Below are 21,094 nucleotides of genomic sequence, written 5' to 3'. Positions count from 1 at the left end.
TGCACCCTGGTGAAAAGTAGTCACATTCCAGCCAAACTTTTAAGGTACGATCAACAGGATACACGAATGGTTGGGAGGTTTGGTACGAGAGAAGAACAAGGGTTAAGGATGACCCCCCAGGTTTTCAGTCTGAGCAACCAGAAGAAAGCACTGATCGTGACTGATGCAGAGAACACTTGGAGAGACGCGGGTCTGGGGGTGAAAATGAGTTTTGGGGGGACATGTCGGGTTTGAGACACCTGATGGAAATGCAACTAGGGGCGCCAGTGTATCGGTTTGTCTGGGTAGTCGAGTATATCCATAGATTACATCTAAACCTATAAGCTTGGAGTTAGGGGTAGGAAGCAAAGGCTGAAGACACAGATTAGGAAGCAGTGCAGAGACGTAATTAAAGCCATGAGACCACTTACGGGAGGAAGTCGGTAGAAAAGAGGAGAGGTCAAGGAACTGGGACGCTCCAATTTTAGGAAGTTGGGGAGACAAAGAGGAACAACCAACTGGACTGAAGATGACTGACCTGCTTGGTCACAGGACACAGGTTGTGAAAAAACTCCACTGGCCACAGCATGTAAAACGGCCCGCATGGGAGCAAGACTTAACACAGGAAGACGAGTATGCGTGCAGGAGGCTGCGACACTGCCCAACAGGCCTGAGACCTGGGCCCGTGAAGGAGCTCTGCCTGGGACAATGTCCCCTACGGGAGAGTACAAAAACACCCACAAAAACCTACATCCTGGGGGGCCGAATCTGAGCCTGCCACACTGCCCAGGGCTTTGTACAAACACAGCGTAAGATTCCTATCCTTTGCAATTTCATGAATGCTACCCCTTCTGCCTGGGTCTTTTGTCAGTCATATTTCTATAACGTTTTGACAGCTATGCTGAAAGTAGTGCAAGAGTCCAGCTGACAGAAGTTGGCACAGAGGATCCGGTGATCAAGATGAGGTGCTTACTCAAGGGATAATACTGCCCGGCTTTGTGAGTGGTCTAGAGCACAAGGAAGGGAGGTGGAGGAATCAAAGGTGACTCCCAGGTGTCTGGCTTGCAACACCGGAGGGCTGATGCTGCCGTTCAATCACTCGGGGCGTACCGGAAGAGGACCCAGGTGGGACAAGATGGTTAAGCTCAGTCTTGAACATGCAGAAGTCCTGGGAAGGCAGTGGGTCTGGAGCTCAGAAAAGAAATGGACTGAAGAGATCTGTTTGGAAGTCATCTGCCTATAGAGTGAAATACTGGAAAAGAGAGCCGCGGAAAGACTAGTAAGAAGAGAAAATGGCCTAGGAGCGGGCCTTTTAGACACTGGCACATTCATTAGCTATGTAGGATAACGTGAGCCCGGGAAGGAGGCTAAGATAGGGCAGCTGAAGAGGAGAGAAAAACCAAGAGAGTGCAGTGTGGTCGAAGCCCATGCAAGATAGGGTTTCAGGCAGGAGAAATGAAGTGGTTGCTCTCCTAACTGAGAGGCCCCATCTTTTAAAATACGCGTTTAACTGATGACTGACCTTTGTTTTGCCAACCCATCTGCTTGTCCTACTGATTTTTACCAAAGCTTTCTATGAATATACTTAATAAAAACCATTATGTCCCAATTTTATCATTTGTTAACATCTTTCTAATAAGTGACCCCAAAATTGTTTAATTTTAAGACAGCAAGGCTGATAAATACACCTTGGATAAAACTAGTTACGGCAGTGAAATTTTGGAAAGACCACCAAACCGGAGACCGGCACAGCCCTGGTTTTCCCTTTACCTGGCCCTGGGAGAGAACTCTGTGAGTTCTGGTTTTGCCATCTGTTCACTGCTGGGCTGAGGTCCGGGGTGTACGCAGAGATTAGGATGGGAGAAAGTAAACTTGTCAATCTGCAACATCCCATCTCCACAAAATCCTAGAGTCCATAAATAATTTTGTAGAAATACGGGGTAGATGTGTGCATTTATTTTATTTTTTTAAATAAGATTTTATTTATTTTTAGAGAAAGGAGAAGAGAAGGAGAAAGACGGAGCAACATCAATGAGAGAAAGAGAAACATTAATTGGCTGCCTCTCACATGCCTCCAATCGGGGACCTGGCCCGCAACCCAGGCACGTGCCCTGACCAGGAATGAACCAGCAACTCTTCGGTTCACAGGATGACCCTGAACCCACTGAGCCACACCAGTCAGGGCAAATGTGTGTATTCGCGTCCCACATTTTCAACAGTGGCTTCTATACAGCCATAAAATGAGTATCTACTTCAAGCCATTTGGTTCGGTTTGGCTGTTTCTCAGACCAACCAGATCCTCTGACAGTTATGAAGTCTATTCCCTGATGGAAGATACTGAGTGAACGTTTACTGATTCCCTAACACAGAGCAAGATTCCAAATACTAGTCTGTTTCTGGTAGACGCTTACATGTTCTTAAGAATTTAATATTAATTCAAGACGAGAACACTTTCTTTTCCATCCAAAAGCAGTTAATTTTACAATGGTAATCAAACTGTTAATTTTAAATTAAATTTAAAATAAGAGTACTTCTGAGTTCCCACATAATGATACATGGGTTATGGCAGAGGCAGAATTAATATTCATTGAGTGAGTGAATGAAAGAACCATATTTTGTTGGGCTTAGAAATTCTGCTGAAAAATATATTTAAACATAGCCAAATCACCAGAGTCTCCAATTCTAATATTTGTGTCTCATATAAACTATTTCCAGGACTCACAGTTACAGAGATCAAATCCAATTCTGTTCAAAGCAAAACATGTGTAAAATTTGTAGGAATGCAAAGTATAAAAGACCTACTATTTGCTTCAAGCATAATAAAAAAGTCTGCACTAACAAACTGTACTACAGTGTGCTACTACAGCAGTCCTCTCCTTTCCGAAGGTGACACCGCAAACTGAGAAAAGTCCCAAAGCCTATGTATATATGTTTTCCCTATACATACATATCTATGATAAAGTTTAACTTATAAATTAGGCCCAGTAGAAGATTAACAACCATAACCAACCAAACAGAAAAATCACAATATACTGTAATAAAAGTTACATACATGTGTTCCGTCCCTCTCGCTCTCAGAATATCTTATTGTACTCGCCGTCCCACTTACAGAAAGCCCTTTTCCGCCTCTCCACAGAGTTCCCCAATTGCGGCATCACCGCTCCTGGGCTCCGGGGCCAAGGGTAAGTCAAATGAGGGTGGCTGAGCACGGCACTGCGATGCCGTGACAGGTGGGCAGATGGCACACGCGGCAGGAATAGGTTAGACAGAGGGACGGTTCACAGCCCGGGCTGGCGTGGGACAGCACAAGATTTCCTCTCACTACTCACAACTGTATGCAAGGTAAAACTTGTGAATTGCTCACTGGAATTTTCCCTTCATCTTTTCAGACCATGGTTGATCACAGGTAATTGAAACTGCAGAAAGCGACGCCAAAGATACTGCGGAGCAACTGCATTTTTCTTTTGCTTACTAAAGTATTTGCTTTCTCAATCCCGGGTACCAGAGGGACTACTCAGATTATTCCTTGTGTCTTGAGAGATCACCACGACTGGGTTCCAGATGCGTTATGTTCACCACCCCAATTATGTTATTGATCAGTTTCACAGAGTAAAAATACACAGCAAATAAAAAAAATCCTAGTAAAGCTTTATAAAATGAGACAAAAGTGAGAGTGGGGGCTGTTTCGCTTTGTCCATAAATCAAACCTTGTCTCTGTACGTCCCTTTCAACCCCACCGTGGTCTACGAACTACTGAGCCCCTGGTGTCTCTCTGCCTTCTGACCCTTCACACTGCACCCTTGTTTCGGCGGTCCCAATGTGTGGCAGGCCTTTGCACAGAAACTTCTGCTCACAACTTCCAATGGCCAAACGCTGCCCACCTTTAAAGGCCCAAACATCATCGTATCTGTGAAGCTTTCTTAGAACTCCACACCCAAAAGAAAACTTATCTCTTCCTAAACAGCACAAGTGAGCGGTTTGTCTATGCCTCTTTATAATATGTACGCTGCTTGCTTACAGGTAGGTAGATAAACAGATAGACAGAATTTGCAGTTATATACCTACATTTTAAACTCCTTATGCATGGACTAGGTGTTAACTAATATTTGCCCCCCGCCCATGAAGCCAAGCTCGATGTCTTGCATAGAGTAAGCAATCATTAAATGAAAAATGAGTTCTTACTATACACTCCTTTATACGTAACTTGATAATTAAATGAATAAAATTGCATAACATGCATGCTAAAGTCACCAAGAACTAAGTCATCAGTTACAGAAGCAGATATTTGGCTCTTCTAACCTCTGCTCTCTATTATACAGCAATCTTACAGAGGAAATGATTTAACAAACTCACAAACTCACAGTTAAGTGTCCTTCGTGGTGGTCTGGGAAGTGAATGAATAAATACTCTGTGGCCACCAGCTGCATTATGGAGTCACCTAGGAATTCCATCCTCTGGTTGTGGCCTCTGAATAAAGAAACACCAGTGTAAAGGGACCAATAAGTACATTTAAAAAAAAAACCAGAATTTTGAAAAAGATGCTATTTTAAAAGGCAATGTATTTGTTCATCTCGCTGTAAAACACAAAACTAAACAGAATTCCCAAGACTGCTGAGTTTCAAAAACAGAGCACCATGAGCCCTGACTAAGGACTAAGCAGCTGCTCAGTAAAGACCGGCGAGCAGCGCCTGGTCAGAGGCCGAGGAGCGTCAGCTGGAGGAAGAAGTGCAGTGCGGACAGCGAGCTTGCACAGCAGCCTCCACACAGACAAAACAAAGCAGAAAGGTCCAAGAATTTTCTTCGCTAAATCTTTACTTTTTTATTGAAATACAGGGTGGGTAAAAGTAATTGTGGGTACTCAACTACTTTCACAAGTTTAAATAAAACAGTTTATTCTTGTATTATTATGTATTAACTTGCATTTTTCCCCTACAAACCTGTATATACTCCATTAATCAAATCTGGAATCTAGCTTAAAAACACTAAGAAAAACTAGGACAAGATTCTTTCATGTTTATAGTTTAGAGAGAGTTGTGAATATTTGATTTGAGGGAAAAAAGGCAAAAACTGAATTAAAAACTGTGTGCAGAGAAATCATATTCTGGTTATTTTCTTCATTATCATGTGAGCTCGTCTGCAAACCGCTCATCCAGAGCAGGGGTCGGGGGCCTGCCTCTGCATCCATGCGGTTTCTACGGCTTCGTTCGTGCTACGGTGGCAGAATCAAGTCACCGCGACGGAGACCACATGGCCTATAAAGCCCAGAATGTGTAATATCTGTCCCTTCACAGAAAAAGTACTTACTTTCCACACTTTTCTTATACTTTAAGAAGACACAGATGCATGACAATGAAACCAAAACTAAATGGACTGGAGCATAGCCCCTGGTCCGTGCCAGCCCCTGCCTATCACCCATCTCATGATTTCCTAGGAATCGGTCTGAAATCCCAATTCCCTTGAAGGGCACACAGCAAAGACGTGGGCCTGCCTGTCTGAAGCGTCACTATGGGACTCTGTGGGTACTTTGAACTCACAGGGTCAGATGGTTAAATCCCACAGTTCGCAGTGTGAACGCTCTTGCCAGAAGCCGAACGTGAGTAAACATCACCCCGATTGCTTCTTCAAACTCTGTGAGTTTCTGCAGAACTGGAGAAGTCTCAATAAGTTGTCGATCAGTGTTTGGCTCTTGTAGCTGGAGGAAAAGGGAAATGAATAAAAATCTTGTACAGTTCTTGGTTACAAGAGCAATTACCAATTCTAGGACAGCGTTTTGTAAATTCCTTCTCCCGTGGGCGGCAATTTCTGAAAGGCCAATAAAATGTGGAAGCTTCTTTCTCATCCCTTAGAATAGCAAACAAACCTAATATTTAAGGAAGGTTCAAGTAATATTTTCCAATCTTTTATCAAATTTCAAGGCCAAGTAGTGTACACAGATTGTTCAAAGTCCCAAGTGCACTGGCTGTCCGCGGAAGAAGCAAGCTGAAGAACTGCTGGTGGAGAACATGTATCTCTAGTAATGCAGCGGTTCTCGAACTTCAGTGTTGGTCAGAATGCTTGCAGGGCTTGGTAAATGCACAGGGCCAGGCCCTAGCCCCCAAGTTTCTGATTCCGTGCATCTGGAGTAAGGACCAAGGACTGGCCTTCCTGGTAAGTCCCCTGGTGACGCAGATGCTGCGGGTCCAGGGGCTGCCCTTCAGAACCACTGCAGTACAGTAACTTGACCGCTACGCATGTCTGCTAGGGACCAACCTAGTTTGGCAAACGAGCATCACTGAAACTGGATTCAGCTTACAACAGAGAGAATTATATCATTAGGCAGGTGCTCAACATACTAATGAGCCTTTAACAACTGGCAGAGAACAAATAAAAAAAGAATAATTGAAATAATCATTTCTAACAACTGTGGGCAATTTTATATTAATAAAATATTTCTAAAGTACATTGAATTAATGCCATTTATTACTATAAGGCCTCTCATGAAAGAGTCCAGTCACTAGTGATTATTCTGATTATATATAGCATACACATATGTATATAACATATGTATATATATGTATACACACATATATGTATATCTCCAAGGTAAAATAGAAATAAAAGCAAAGAACAGTAAGAATTTTTAAACCAAATGGGGAACAGGATATCACCATGTGCAGACCTTTTAAAATCTAAAATCTTGAGTGAGAAGTTATCACACTGCACTGAAGTTTTAATGTGCAATACGTTTTATTCAGTCTGAGCCAAAGTCTTCAGTTTCCAAGGTCCAATCCGGGTTACCATTCAGTGGTGCTAACTCAGCATCTGCACCACCTTGTGCGAGCTCAGACTTGCTCCCACAGTTCCCCTGTAAGACCAGGCAGGCGGATACAGTGTATCCGCTGAGCCAACACAGGCTTTGAACACCACTTTCTGGGAGAAGAGGAGGGACCACCCTGCAACCACAGGACCAGTTCCGCCTGCCGTGTCAGGAAGATGCGTCCCAGTCCCGCCATGTTCCCAGGCCACGGAAATGAGGCGTATGGGATCCTTTCACTACTTGTTCCAAACTTTCCCCATTCAGACACCCAGCTTACAGTCATGATGCCACTGAAAAGAATCTAAGGGTCAAAGCAGGAATCTAAGGGTCAAAGCAGGAGAGGAGGAAAGGCAAACTGAAGCAGCACGAATGCCAGGAGCTACAGCAGCACTGCCGCCCGAGGCCACACTCACCTGCAGCGGGTGGAGAGGGTAATTGAGCCAGACTTCGCGCAGGTCCTGGAAAATGGAGTGGTGCCTTTAATGCTCAAGGGAGCCATTTAACACGCTCTAGAGTACTAAATAAAATGCCATTATGTGAAATACTGAACTATTTCAGATGCTGACTCCACTTATTGCAAATTCAATAGTGCTAGCAAACTAATTTTTTTTTAAAGTGTACTCACCACTCAAACTGCCGATAGTGACTTTAATTAGCCTATTAAGTTGGGGAGGACAAGAGCCACCTCCAGTCCCAGGAGTCAAAGACACCTTTTAAAACCAAGTTACACATTTGCTTAACCTAATACACTGGATCGAGTTGCTACCTTAATCATATTTTTTAGTTTACCATTCCCCAGAAATGTGCATCAGCTGTGCCTTTTGTAATTAAAACTCATCTCAAATGTCCTTTATTTCAGGTACTCATTCATTATTGTGAGCTGTTTCAAGTGGACTGAAAAACAGCCCATACCTAGTCCCTAAACTCTTAGATCAATAAGCCTGCACTTTTTACTAGGAGTCACTACAGATGTTTACTTAAAGAATGGGAACGAGTGAATTTTATGGAGAAGCCCAGTGCGTTATTTTATCCACTGAGTTACATCTAAAGGCAGTTATAATTGGAACTTCCTGAGGATTAGAGGGTTCTTCCCTGTTTTCGACTCTAGGGAGCCTCCAACAGAATCTACTTTCTGACCTTGATGCTAGGTTTTTGAAATAAATAACAAGAGTTTTTTCTTAAAGAAGAAAAATATGTTTTTGAATGTGGGGGTATGGGAGAGGCATAGGAAAATTCACGATCACCGGTGACAGACAGTAATGAAGGCAGAGGAAATGCCTGACACTTTTGCGTGACTTGCAACACTTAGGTGGTGTTTTCACTGGCCAATATTTGGAAAGTGCTTAAATAGCAAGCTGTTCTTTTAAGGCATTTTAAAGGACTTCTCTTAACCAACTGAATAACCTTTCCCTTGAATGCCCTGTGGCATGAATTACACCGAATGTCACTCCCTCCCTGAGACTTTCCTGTGTTCTTTCAATACTTTTTCTTCCTCCGACACCCAAAGGATCATGTACCAGACTCCAGCCTCTGTCCTGACCTCTCCATTGCCTGCCCCTCCGGAGAGCTCCCCACTCCCAATACTCACGCTCCGCCCTCCATCTGGAGGACTTGCTCATCTCTGCAAGTCCTAACTCTTCTTGCCTTAAAGAGCATCTTTTACCTCACACCCCAGTGACCAAATAATAACTTCTCAGCTTTCCTTAAACCAGGGAGTACGGTGTCAGGGAAGACCTAGGGCTCCGGAGTCAGGCAGCCTGGGTATGGTCCTGACTCCCTGGTGGCCGTCACTCACCCTCTCGGAGCCCCCCTTTCCTCGCTCGTGAGAAAAGGTAATCACAGCAGCACCTACTGCGAAGCGTCCCTGACGCCTCGATGAGCAGGAACTGGGAGCGCTAAACCCAGTGCTGGCACACAGAAAACACGCGATTAATACAGCGGATGTCAACAGTAAAGGGCCATCTCCGCCAACCAGCTCCAAATTCTCAGGGGCTTCTTGATCCATCTTTCTCCCATGCGTTCTACACTCACGAACACGGCGGCCTCTCCAAGAGGTCTGCTGCCACCCGCCTTGGTGTAAGAGCTCAATGCGTGACTCACAGAGACTCTTTCAACTGCACCCCGTCCCCGATCTGCCCTGCACATGGAGCTAAGGTCTCACTGCACCTGGGGGTCGGAGAAAAGTTCCTGGGAAGGATCCAGACTGTTCTCTCCTGTACAAGCTCCTAGGCAAAGCCTCTACCTTCAGTCTGCTCTTACGGAAAATGTGTTCACTGCCTCTTAAGACATTTTGTTCATGGGTATTTTTATTGAATATCTGTTATGTATTAGCTTACTAAGATGAATAGACACTATCGCTGTCCTCAAAGAAGCCTAGTGGGGAAGAATAAAGGTAAGTAAGTACAATTTAATAAACTCTGATAAGTTCTATAATAGTGACATACACTAAGCGCTAGGAAAATGCTGGCTGAAGGTGTCAGGCGGGGCTTTAAGAGACGCTGAGTCTTCAGATGTACTCAGAGGCACGTGAGGAATTAAGAAAATAGCAGAGCAAGAGAATTAAAAAACGGGGCACCGTAAACGCACGAATAGGTCTGAAAGCATCCAGGCACAGAAGGGTAACTGGCAGAATACAGAGGATTTCGGGGCTGCGTCCGAGTCCACAGGACCTGCCACACCGCGAGCGGACCCTGACTCGAACCGCGGAGTTTGCGGGGTTGTGTGGGTCAGCGTTCACTGGCTGCAACAAACGTGGCGCCACGGTCGGGGATCTCGAAAAAATGGGGGAGGCTGTGCGTGAGTGGGGGCAAAGACCATGTGGCAAATGAGATGCCTTCCTCTCCATTTTACTGTGAACATAAAACTGCTCTTTAAGACTTAAAAAAAATTAAATAAAATGGTAATTCCTAGAACAGCACACAGAAAGTACTAAGAAAGGAGATGGGGAAAATCGGTGGGAGTCGAATTATGAACACTATTAAATGCCGCGTTGTGTAATGTGCGGTGCAGCCTTTGGCAGGCAGTAAAGAAGTCAAAGATTTTAGGCCAGAAAGACCATAATCGAATCTGTACATTAAAAAGAAGACAGCAGGACATGCCGCAGGGACGATGGACTGGAGTGGCGGGAATGGCCACCAGCTCGACAGTCAGGAGCGATGGGGAGGACTGGGCAGCACCGCCGCGGAAGGACCAGGGCAGACCAGCTCAAGAGCTGTGAGGAGCAGAACTGACGGGAGTTGGCCACTGAGTGCAGGCAGAGAGAAAAAGGCTTGAGGATAAAAAAAGCCCTAAGTATTCTGGTTTAGATCATAAAAATAAAGGAGAAGTACATTCTGAGGTGAAGTGATGAGTGTTTATGAAACACCTATATGAACCTGCCCAGAGGCAATTTGAACACATCTTTTCCAGTTTCTAGATACAGGGACAGATATGTAAAGACAAAAAAAAGTATGGGGAGCGGGAGAAAAGGGAAGTTTTCACAGTCACTGCCCCCTCTCTTCCTAAGAGGGCCCCCGGGGTGATCCAATCGAAACAGTGACCCTGAAGGTACTGGGTACACCACGACGGGCACACAAACTGGAAAACGCAGGACCGACCCAGACTATCTGGGGCCAAAAGAGTAAAAGCCGGTTCAGGCTGAGAAAGAGAAAACAGCCCTGCTTACAGGGCTGGGAGGACGACACAGATAAAGCCAACTGCAGGGTCACTCGGAAACCAGGGTTCCCTCAAGGTCAGGCAGTAGCTGTAAAATGCCAGACGGCCCCTCTTTGGGGGCTGCTGCCCTCTGACTGGCTTCACCTCGTCTTACCCCCTAAACAAAGATCACTGGTGACACTCAGTTGCTAAACTGCTCTCAGCTCCTGACAGTGCCCAATCCCAAATTAATCCCTTGCTGCTTCTAATCCGGCCTCAGACGAGGCAACCAACCCAGAACAGATCCCTGGCCCTCGTCAGCACCAGCCCGCACCAGCCCAGGCTCAGCAAGAACACCCGCTTCCCTCTTGGGAGCGCCTGCCCTCCCTGCATGGAGTCAGTAATTCTTTGTTGGCTTACAGGTCTGTCCCTGGCTGTGTTGGGCTGATTAGACTTTCACAATACCATTACTTAAAAAAAGGTACAGAGGTTTGCCAACGTCTCTCACATGCTACGACTAATAGATGTAAACCAATGTGCAGATGTCAGATGAGTTAGGATGCCCGGCGCGCACACTGGAACACCCTGCAGTGGGAAGACCGTCCGCCACTAAGCCCTGCTTCACTGTGTGAAAGGCACACTAACATGACTGCTGAATCTCAGCTCTGCCATTCGTAAGATAATGTTCAGACTCTGCTTTTTCGTTCAGCCATTTATTCATTTCATTCCTTTAACAAGTATTTATTAAACACTGCACATGCCAGCATTGCACTCGGTACTGGAAATAGAAGATAAACTTGCTAAGTAGACGAGTGGGAGAGAGGCAGTTTAAAGAGAGAAAAGAATCTAAACAAAAACTGATGCAATTAAGAACACAAGGTGTAAGGCTGCATTTAATGCAGGAGAAGGGGTGCGGAGCGGATGGGGAGTGCAGATAAGGTGGGAGAAGAGACAGCAAGCGGGGAGGGGAGGGGAGGGACACGGTTAGGGTGTAGGGGGTGCAGAGGCGAGGCTGCAAGGAGGAGACAGAATAAAGAGGTTGCTGAAACTGCCAACAAAGGAGAGAGGCAAGAACAAAGATATTTTCAGATGAGAGAAAAGGACTTAAAACACATGCCATCTGCTGCGGACATCAATCAAGACGCACATGTATTTATGGGCGCAGGACAAATCGGGGGACAGGACATCTGCAGATAACATCCCGTCAGGAGGACATTCAAACACATAAAATCATCACATATCTATAAAAACAGACTTTCGAAAAACCACACCCCCAGGTAGAATATCCTTCAGGTCCCGTATTTCAAAACCACTGACTCCTGTTTAGGAGCTGCCCTAAGTAATACAGTAATAACACCTGACAGCCACTTGAGCTGAAGGCCGCCAAAGCTTACAGCATTCGCTTCCTGTGTTCTTTATTGTTCCGGGAGGGCTATTTCATTCAATTATAATGACATTTCAATTTGGAATACAGAGCTGCCTCTCCCTTTAAATGTTAAATTGACTTGTTTTGGTACAAAAAGCACCCAGTGTGCTCTATTACATGCAGGATTAAAAAGGCAGCTCTGGCAGTATTCATAGCTTAATACTTTAGTAACAACAGAAACTATTTCGGAATCTATCATTTTTTCTTAAACTATAATTTGCTTTTTTACAAAAAGTACTTCCATACTCTTTATTCATGACCCTAACAGAAGCTCCCTAGGAACTGACTTTTTAAAATATACATTTATCTAGTCTGCTTCATTTACATAAAAACAAATCCTAAACAGAGAAGCCAAAGGCTAAAGCTTGCACTAAGCCTGCATGGGTAGGTACCCCACGACGATAAAACAGAAAAATCATAATTAACTCTGAGATACTTCAAAATGAGGCAAAGTCCTGCTCTATTTGTATCTGCGCTCCATTTACAAGTGACGGGGAGGGAAGGCAGTAGAAGACAAGCCCCTCCTGCGAGTGTCCAGGGACCTCCCCCAGCTGCATCAGAGCCAGAGGGGCTATTTCTGGTGCACTTCCTTCCCCTGCACTCTCTTTACAGCCCAAAGACTAACTGATGGGAAATCATCTGTAACAGCGAGAACCAAATGAGTCGAGATAAATACCGGGTCGTTAAAGAGCAGGCGTCCAAATAACTGTTTGGCTTCCTCCAGGCTCCCCTCCAAGTACACGGCTCCTACACGAGAGGAAGAGCGTGCCCAGAGGGAGGGAGATGTTAATATTCAGAGAAAATCGCATCCCAGTGAAGAACAGACAAGCCAGAACCCACTCACAGAAACTACCGACAAGATCAGAAGCAATTGTTTCAAGGTAGTGTTTTTCCTCTTTTGGCTATGTTTTGTGTTATAAATAACACGGAAATATGAAATTCAATTTACTAAAGTCTAATCCAATATTGTAAGTAAAAGAGGACAAATATGAACTATCATATAAGGAATGGGTATAAACCTCACTGCACACAATACCTGACTTGACAAAAATGTTATGTTTTGTTTTCTATATTTATAGTCTATGGTTAAGACCACAGATAAAACCTGAGATCAGATCAATGAAGGTTTCTGCAAATAAAAATCAGGACCAATTTCACTTTTAATTTGAAATATTTAAAATGTTTTAAGTAATTAAGCACTGTACACACATCTGCCATTCGTCATAGCCAGTAAGTACTACAGTAACATTTTAATTGCATATCAAATAACTCTGGAGCAGGGTAATCATATATTCTTGAAATCATATTTTTATATCTGTCTTCATAAAGGCCATTTTCATGTAAAATATTAAGGCACTTAATCACGAGAGCTGTTGGTGACCAAATACAGGTATTATCTACCACATTTGCAGTAACAACAGCAGCAGCAGCAGTAGGCCAGACCCGGGCTGGGTCTCTGATCTCAAGGAGATGACGGAGGGACAGTGAGGGTCAGGCCTGGATCTAAGTGACTGCTGCCAAGCAAACTGAATGGGATGGAAGCCAACGTCTTTGGAGACCTGGGGCCATCCCTGCTTATTTTAACAATGGATTGTAAATCAGTCAATCCCACTGAGTCAGACTCAATCCCACTCTGTGTCTGCCCCTAACTGGAAGAGTACAGTGTATGAAAACCAGGTTTGCCAGAATAATCCAGCATGTTTTTCGCCTGTTGAAAAACAAATCTCCAGATCATTAAAGAGTAAGCATCCAAATAACTGTTTGGTATTGAGAATAGATTCTGAAGTGGCAGGTTTGGGGGCACTTCTGCCCTGGGCACTGTGCAGAGCATTTTCACATTCTTCACTTTCTGGGAGCCTCAGTAAGAGGGTGTTAAAACAGAATTACAGGACTTAGGCTCATGGTAGTGATTCAGGGTAGGGTAAAGGCACCTTTGCTCTGCGCTGGATGCTGCCAGGACTGCATAAGGACATCCTTCCAACGGCTCTGTGTGCTAAGTAATAGGCCCTCCATGTCATTGACGGGGAAACTGAAGCTCAAAGAGACTCAGTAACTCGGGGAAGACACGGAGCTGAGAAGAGATGGGGGGGGGCGGGGGGCGGACGGAATCACGCCCGCCTGGCTCTGCGGCCGACCGCAACCCTCACTGTCAAAAAGATGACGTGTGCAGAGAGCAGTAATTCCGTGTGACAAACGCTGAAAATACGACATGTTTGTGGGAAAAGAGACATAGCTGTGAACGGACTGGATAATAATTAAACATTCCCTTGCTACCGTCATCCGCATCACACTGTAACGGGAAGCTTTTATATTCATGTTCAAAGGAAGAGGGCAAAATTGATAAGGAAGTACAAAGGCCTTTGAAAAATAAAATGTACTCAATCATTCACCTAAAAAGAAAAAAATCAAAGAATCGTCAATCTACTGTAACATTTCATTGTAAAGCACACTAGCAGTCACCAGCTAATTAATGTTCATGACTTTCCTGTACCAACAGCAAAAAAACTGAGGAAGTAAAGTGTCTGCATCAGTCTTGCTTCGAGAATAAATAATAGCTGTACAGGCTCCAGCCCTGAGGTTTAAAAAAAATGCCATGTTTCCAAGATGTTTAAATCAAAAAAATCTTGTAAATTGTTTAAAATGCGATCAAAAACAGAATCAGGGCCTCACCAGCAACCAAGTTAATGTTTATGTATGGATGCAATTCTGAATCAGATCTGGAAAGTAATCCATCTCCATATTAATTCCCTTCGATTCCACTCAGCACATACATCTAAGCATGTCCACGACACCCGACGCCCTCAGGCACTGGGACTCTGCCCTGGAGGAACTGCAAACACTGTGTGCAACGAGGTGGGTATTTTACTGGGGACCTCACATGCTTTAGGGACAAGTCACCCTGTGCCAAGTCCCCGCCCTGAATTTTATGTGCCCTCCAAACATTTTAGACATGCAAGAAGAGATTATAGAGAAAGGAATTACCTATTAATGCTTCGAAACAATTAGCCATTGCATGGCGAAGGTCTGATTCTCTGCAAAGGTCAGGTCCATGGGCATAAAGCATAAATCGATCCAATTCAAGTTTCTAGAAAATTCAAAATGACAAAAAGAGAGTAGTTGGCAAAATCCTAGCTGTAATAACTCCATAACTCCTAAGGGTAAAGAGTTACGGTTACAAATCAACTAGCTACGTCAGCACATATATTAAGAAAGTTTAGTCTACTATTCATCAGGAACCCTTACATATGGTTCAGCTCTGACGAACCCTGACTCTTCCCCAAACAGGCTTCTATGAAGTCTATTCCACGTTCGGACCAAGTAGTAGCCCAGGCTGGAATAAGACCTTGCTAAAAGACCATGAGCCTTGGCTTCACCCAGTATGTCCAGGGAGAAGCAGACCCAACCCGAAGCTAACCTGTTGGGTCCCAGAGTTCTGCAGTACCGATAATGCTGGTACTGTACAGAACAGACTTTTATGTGGGAGAGTACATGGGAGCCCTCAGAAGACTTCAAAATGCCTTATATCTCTATTCTTTTGAATTTGGTAAGGATTTGGGGGTCCCTGTATCTTTGTACTTTGTCCCCTTCATGAGATCTCCATGCTCACCTTTTTGAAGGCTCAGTGAGATCTCGACAACGGGATGGATTTATTTTAAGGGCTCTGGGAATCTTGTTTATAATGAATTATGTTTCCTTTTTTATTTGGCCTCAGAAAAGTTTCCAGCCAAATTTGCGGCCCACACCTAGAAATTGTGTAGCATTAGGAATACATCTGCGTATACTAACCTTACCTCTGGCTTCATTTTACTGTCTTACCCATCCTTTCCCTTTACTTTGAGTTCAGTACCTACTAATTTCTTATCCTACTGTATTATAATATACAAATCAATTCAAGTCCTTCTAGAACTAGACAGAGAATGTACTTTTTAAACAAAACTCCTGAGACTGAATTAATAGAAATCATAATTCTTTCCACAAAAGGAGATGCACCATTGCACAAGCATGCACTAATGCTGTTTGCATTATCATGTTATTTGATTCAAAAGATACTTACTAAGCAATAACACACCACATAATATGGAATAAGACACACGTCAATGAGCAATCTAGGACAATATGAGTCTCAGATAAAAGATACTCAGATTTTGTATATCTCGGTATATATGCTAAAAATATCCATATCCATTTATATTGGGAAGAGAGAGACAATAAAAACCAGACATATATGCCATCAGTACCTTGCATTGCTAGGAATTCATAAGCATAAACTAGAATCAAATGGGAGTTTTGACTACCACAAATGCAACAGCAGAAAACACCTCTTAAAAACTGATCCCCAAGTACAAGAGTTCAGAGTATGTAAATTTCATATTTCACGCCTTCACTGGGAAAACCCAGGTGCCAGCTATCTCAGGAGCCCTGCTTAAGAGTAGACTGCAAGCCGTACTTTATATTACAAACCACTATTTTGGGGCAGTATGAATCTTCCAATGCCTCCTAATCCCTGCTCCATAGCCTTATTTTTTTCATGTAGGCATTAGGGGAACTTTTAAAAAGAAGAGTGATGTTCAATTGTGCATGTGTTAACATGTTCATTGGCCTAAAGAGTTAACTTCGAGCTTTCCCTGCATGCTCCAAGGGGTCAGCCACCCTCCATCAAGTTCTCTCCTCCCAAATGGTTGGGAACCACTGGTCCAGGCAGAAGCAGAGCATGACCACCACTGCCTCCCGCTGGAGCAGACAGGTGTGGAGTATGATGGGAGTGCCGGGTGTTGGTGTGGAGGAAGATCATACGGAAAGCCCTGAAGGGAGAAACCCGCCACCCCCCTCACACCCCATGGCTTTGTAAAGCACCCCCCTCATAACTCGTGCGTTCCGTTACACCTCTGGTCCACGCTGTTGCAACCTCCCACTCTTTGTAAATAGCCTCCCTAAAACTTTTCGGAAAATAATTATGCAATTCCATTATATCTGAACCCAGAAAGAAAACAGTGCAGGAGGGGGGTTGACAATCTATTTATTAACAAGTATTTCCAGTGGACATTTATGTGGACTACCAGGAAGCAGTTTGACAATTTAATCAACTGAACACTGAAGAGTTTTAGAGTTGTAGAAGTTTATTCATTGTGAGGCTGCTAAAGCCAAGGTGGTGTATCTGCTGCCTATGGCTTTTCATTAAGACATCATTATTTCCATTCTCAAATGCCACTGAAGCTAGGTCGAAGCTACCACTGTAGCAATGCTGCAGCAGCTGCTGCTGCGTAAAATACAACAACGCACTCTTGCTAACACAAAAACCACAGGATAAAGTTAACCACATTCTAAATGTAATTAATGCCTTGGCAAGATCAAATTAAGGAGTCAGTCGTCGACTGGGTTTTACATAGTGATTTGTATCAAATTCCAACAGTTATTATCAAAATTTTTAAAAAACAATAAAAATTACTTAAGACACAAATCAAGGAAAATTCACAAAAGCTTTTTCAGTGCATCATCAGGATTGGGGGATTTAAGCCACAGTCCACCCTGCTGTTGAACTCATCCACAGGCCTATACAATGTAATGATCTATAGTGAGAATAATGGCAGCAGCAATGAAAGCAGCTAATTCCTTCTAACTCATTTACATGTTTGGGGGATTAGTACGATGAACAGGCGTTATGCCAAGCCCTTTATACACTGAATCATTAACTCAAATGATCATGTCCTATGGTTGTCACAGCGACTCTGCGAGACAGATGCTAATGTCGTCTCCATTGTACAGACGAGAAAGCGGAGGCCTGGAGGGGAGAACGACACGCCACAGCCCCGGGTCTGTGAGAGGACGGAGGGGTGTGGACCGAATCCCAAGGGCCAAGGCAAGTGCCTGCGTCCTGCCTGCCATGATTCACTGTAAGAAGACACTTCCAGAGACAGGAACATCGAACCAGCTAATGTAGGTAAGGTGCCCAGCGGGCGTCTAAATCCAATCAAGGGTTCTGCTAGTCGCCCAGCCAAGTCAAAGCGGCGAGCTGGACAGCTTAAACCCTAAATCTTAATGAATGAGATTTGTAATTTGGGGGGATTCTCAAAGGTCTGTAAAGTACCCCCTATGAATACAAATGGCCTGGAGTATTCCATTCAAATCTTGTTAAATTCTGCTCGTTAAAATAAATTAAAAACGTAATACCAAAAATTTTTCATTTTTTGCTTCTGCTCTCATGTTCCTTTTCCTCAAATGCATAACTGTTTATGCGCGTCTGTCAGATTTTTCCGTCTCTTACCAAGTTACCTCACCATGGAGTTCATTAGCTGCTGGGGAAACGCACAAAGGTAACGAAACTAATAAGGCAGAATCCTTAAAACCCTCACAAAAATCTTTCCTGGTCTCTAAAATATTAAGCCCTTAACACACACTACTAAAGAGTTCCCTATTCCAATGCGATCTGCGCGTGCACCGAAGAAGAGGGTGGCAGGTTTACGGCAAGTGCTCCAGGCGCTGGACGTACCTTCGCTAGCATGGCAAGGTGCTGATTCTGGACGATGGCAGTGCGGTAAGTTGCTAATCCTCCTTCTTCCAGACTCGGAAACAAATAGTACAAGTGGACACTGCAGAAAAAGCACGGGAGTAAATATGTGTTACAACATTCAGCCTGTGGCTCTGAGTCACAGACACAGGCCGGGCACAAAAGACCTACGCAATAGTACCGCGGAGCTGAACAAGACTCAAGAGTCTGACCCAAAATGTCTGAAAGTTAAGGAGAAAGCGCAGTGCAGGTGAATGCACCACAGCCCAGGCAGCACCATTCACTGGTATTTCCACACTTATTTCTGCTGAAAGGTTTCTCTGAAGCCTGAGCAATCTGTCACACATTGCTCAGAGCAAACCTATTGGATACAAGCTGGGCCTGGAAACAAATACTTTTCTTGGACTGGACTTTGAGCCGCCCCTGAAGAGGAGCCTGGGAAGCCCCAAAGAGGGCAGCAGTGGCGACATGTTCTTCACGGGGACAGACAGGGCCGGGATCAGAACAGAGAGTGGCGCCTGCGGCCGGCAGTGCTGTGAGAACCAGCCTAAAGGGGCTGACTAGGAAAGTGTGGGGGCAGGGAAGGAAGCCCCAACACCCACAATGCCGGTTTGGGCCACAGCAGCAGCTGGGGTCTGCTGGGACTCACGTCGGCAGATCCACCAAGTCCGCGTAGTCCTATTGTGCCCCCTGAGAACAGGCTTGGGGAGCAGCCCCTTTCGCTCAGTATGTCCTTTTTGGGAAAAGAAATGACCCGAAGAGAATAAAAATAGCTCATGACAGTTCCAAGAAAACCATGTGTTATCTCCCTTTAAAGAGAAAGTATGTGAGTATGAAAAAACAAAACACACTTTCCTTCCCTGACTTCCAAATTAAAGACCCTAAAACCCTTCCGGGGAGAAAGCACACACACACCCACCAAAATCTCGTCATTAAAATTACTTGTAAGCTTTGCTTCCCTAGAGATCAGGAAGAGTGAGAAAGGGATCAAAGACAAATCCTAGAAAATGAAATGACATTTTGAAATATCATCCCTTTCTTTACAAATTGAACAGAAGCTCTGAAGCATCTAGTCCAGGCTAGCTGATCTCTTGTGGCTGTAGCAACTTGAACATAAACTTGACAGGACAGAGACACCAGCCTTTCATCTTGTAATCTTGCTCATTACAGCAACAGTGAGTGTAAGTTATCAGGGCCAGAGCCACGGGCACGTGGCTTTAAGCTCCACAGCGGGTACAAAATACAAGATGTTTCAATGGCTTATTTGGCTAATTACAAAGAAGACAATGCATTAAGTATGTAACCTACAAAATGCAATTAATGGGGAAGAGCAGAGAAGCCCCCTTACCTGGTCAGAAATTCAACCACAGCATCACCCAGGAACTCCAACCGTTCATTGTGATTAATCCTATAGGAAAAGTTTTAAGATCCCTTAAAATAGCATGCATTAACATTCCCTCCCTCCCTTTTCAAAGAAAGAACACAGGAGGGTTAGTCGGCTCTTTCAGCAGTGAAAACGCCTAACTCTGACTGCCATCTCAGCCTAGTGGGAGAGCAAGGGGATGTTCCCTCATATCATGGGGTCCCCAGCTTTCCCACTAGGGGCTCCCTTTCCTGGGAATCAGATTTCAAGTGAGGCAATAGCACCCTAACAGATGTGAATCTTTCTGCACTGCTGCCAGGTAGACGGGAGAAAGGAGAAGGCATCCTAGTGAGAGACCCAAACACTGACCAGTGCAACAGAAAAATCAAGTCGTCTGTGGTCCTTCTATGGCCCATGCAGGGCTGACTGAATGCTTGCTACTGATGTCAACTGGATCCTTGAGGCCAGGCTCCCCCTTTCAGAGTGGGTATGCAGGTTAGTAACGACCACCAGGAAGGTTTGTAGAAGGGTGCGTTAGGTTTGTATAGCGGCGACTTTACGGGGAAGTGCTGGGTGCCAGTGAAATATCCCTGCCTGGATAGTGCAAGAAATCTTATGGGTGATAGTTGCAGACAAAGTGGGTGGCTTCTTAGTTTCTACTGAGCATCTCCAAAATACCTTAAAATTCCTGTTGCTAATTGGAAGCAGGTTACAACCCAGGGGCTGTCACGGTTGAGGTCAAACAGAAGGGAAACCAGCAAAGGAGAAGGACTGGACAGGCAGGTGGGAGGGAAAGGAGGCCAGCGTTATCCTCCAGCCAAGGAGAACGTGTTTCAAGGAAGAAACAGCGTGATGAGAAGAAATAGCCAAGGCCACTGATGGGCAATCTCTTCACGTGGTGGACACAAACCTGATTTGACCAGAGTAGCCTGGGAACTAACTGATTATCTAAAGCCGTAAATGAGGAGAACCCGAGTACTCGTTTCAGGGCAAGCTGCAGAAAGAGAAAATAGGGCCTCTGGGGCTTTACAATAAGAGGAAACCATAGAGAACGGTGACAACGATGAGGAGGAAAAGAGGGCACGCGGAGTCCCTGGGACCTGAGCGGGGAAGGCAAGGGACCGGCCCGGGCCTGAGCGGCCTCCCTGACTCCAGGGCCTTCCTTAAGTAGCTCCGCCACAGACCCTCAAGGTCTCAACAAATTCAGGAGCTGACTATCGAATTTGGTTTGAGACCAAAGTCTTGGTTTGACTACCAAGACTAAACCTTTTGGCGTTCCAGGCCATTCTTTATCTAGTGCATCATTTTTATCTGCTTTCAACAGAAACTGAGAACCTACATTGGCCAACACGGCACCGTACCAGACACACGCGGCCCCTCTCCCTGGCATGC

General features: G+C 44.7%; 1 protein-coding gene and 1 long non-coding RNA gene across 6 annotated transcripts in view; one reads left to right on the top strand and one right to left on the bottom strand.

Annotated features, from left to right (window-relative positions):
• Positions 1 to 21,094, bottom strand: part of DROSHA (drosha ribonuclease III) — a 106,226-nt gene that overhangs the window by 16,371 nt on the left and 68,761 nt on the right. For all 5 annotated transcript variants that reach the window (XM_053657347.1, XM_053657345.1, XM_053657346.1 and 2 more), the window contains 7 exons: positions 19,688 to 19,747; positions 18,322 to 18,421; positions 14,817 to 14,919; positions 12,511 to 12,581; positions 7,189 to 7,233; positions 5,514 to 5,671; positions 4,341 to 4,446 (listed from right to left, as the gene is read on the bottom strand). In XM_053657347.1, coding sequence (XP_053513322.1) covers positions 4,341 to 4,446; positions 5,514 to 5,671; positions 7,189 to 7,233; positions 12,511 to 12,581; positions 14,817 to 14,919; positions 18,322 to 18,421; positions 19,688 to 19,747 — 643 coding nt within the window. The remainder of the gene's footprint in view (positions 1 to 4,340; positions 4,447 to 5,513; positions 5,672 to 7,188; positions 7,234 to 12,510; positions 12,582 to 14,816; positions 14,920 to 18,321; positions 18,422 to 19,687; positions 19,748 to 21,094) is intronic.
• LOC119036990 (uncharacterized) lies at positions 12,555 to 17,934 on the top strand. The gene is made up of 3 exons (XR_005080130.2): positions 12,555 to 12,715; positions 14,599 to 14,687; positions 17,598 to 17,934. It is a non-coding gene; the product is annotated as an uncharacterized LOC119036990 (long non-coding RNA).

The sequence above is a fragment of the Artibeus jamaicensis genome, unplaced genomic scaffold (assembly GCF_021234435.1).
Source record: "Artibeus jamaicensis isolate MK-2021 breed Jamaican fruit bat unplaced genomic scaffold, CSHL_Jam_final scaffold_369, whole genome shotgun sequence".
Classification (NCBI taxonomy): domain Eukaryota; kingdom Metazoa; phylum Chordata; class Mammalia; order Chiroptera; family Phyllostomidae; genus Artibeus; species Artibeus jamaicensis.
This window is presented reverse-complemented; position numbering and strand designations above follow the sequence as displayed.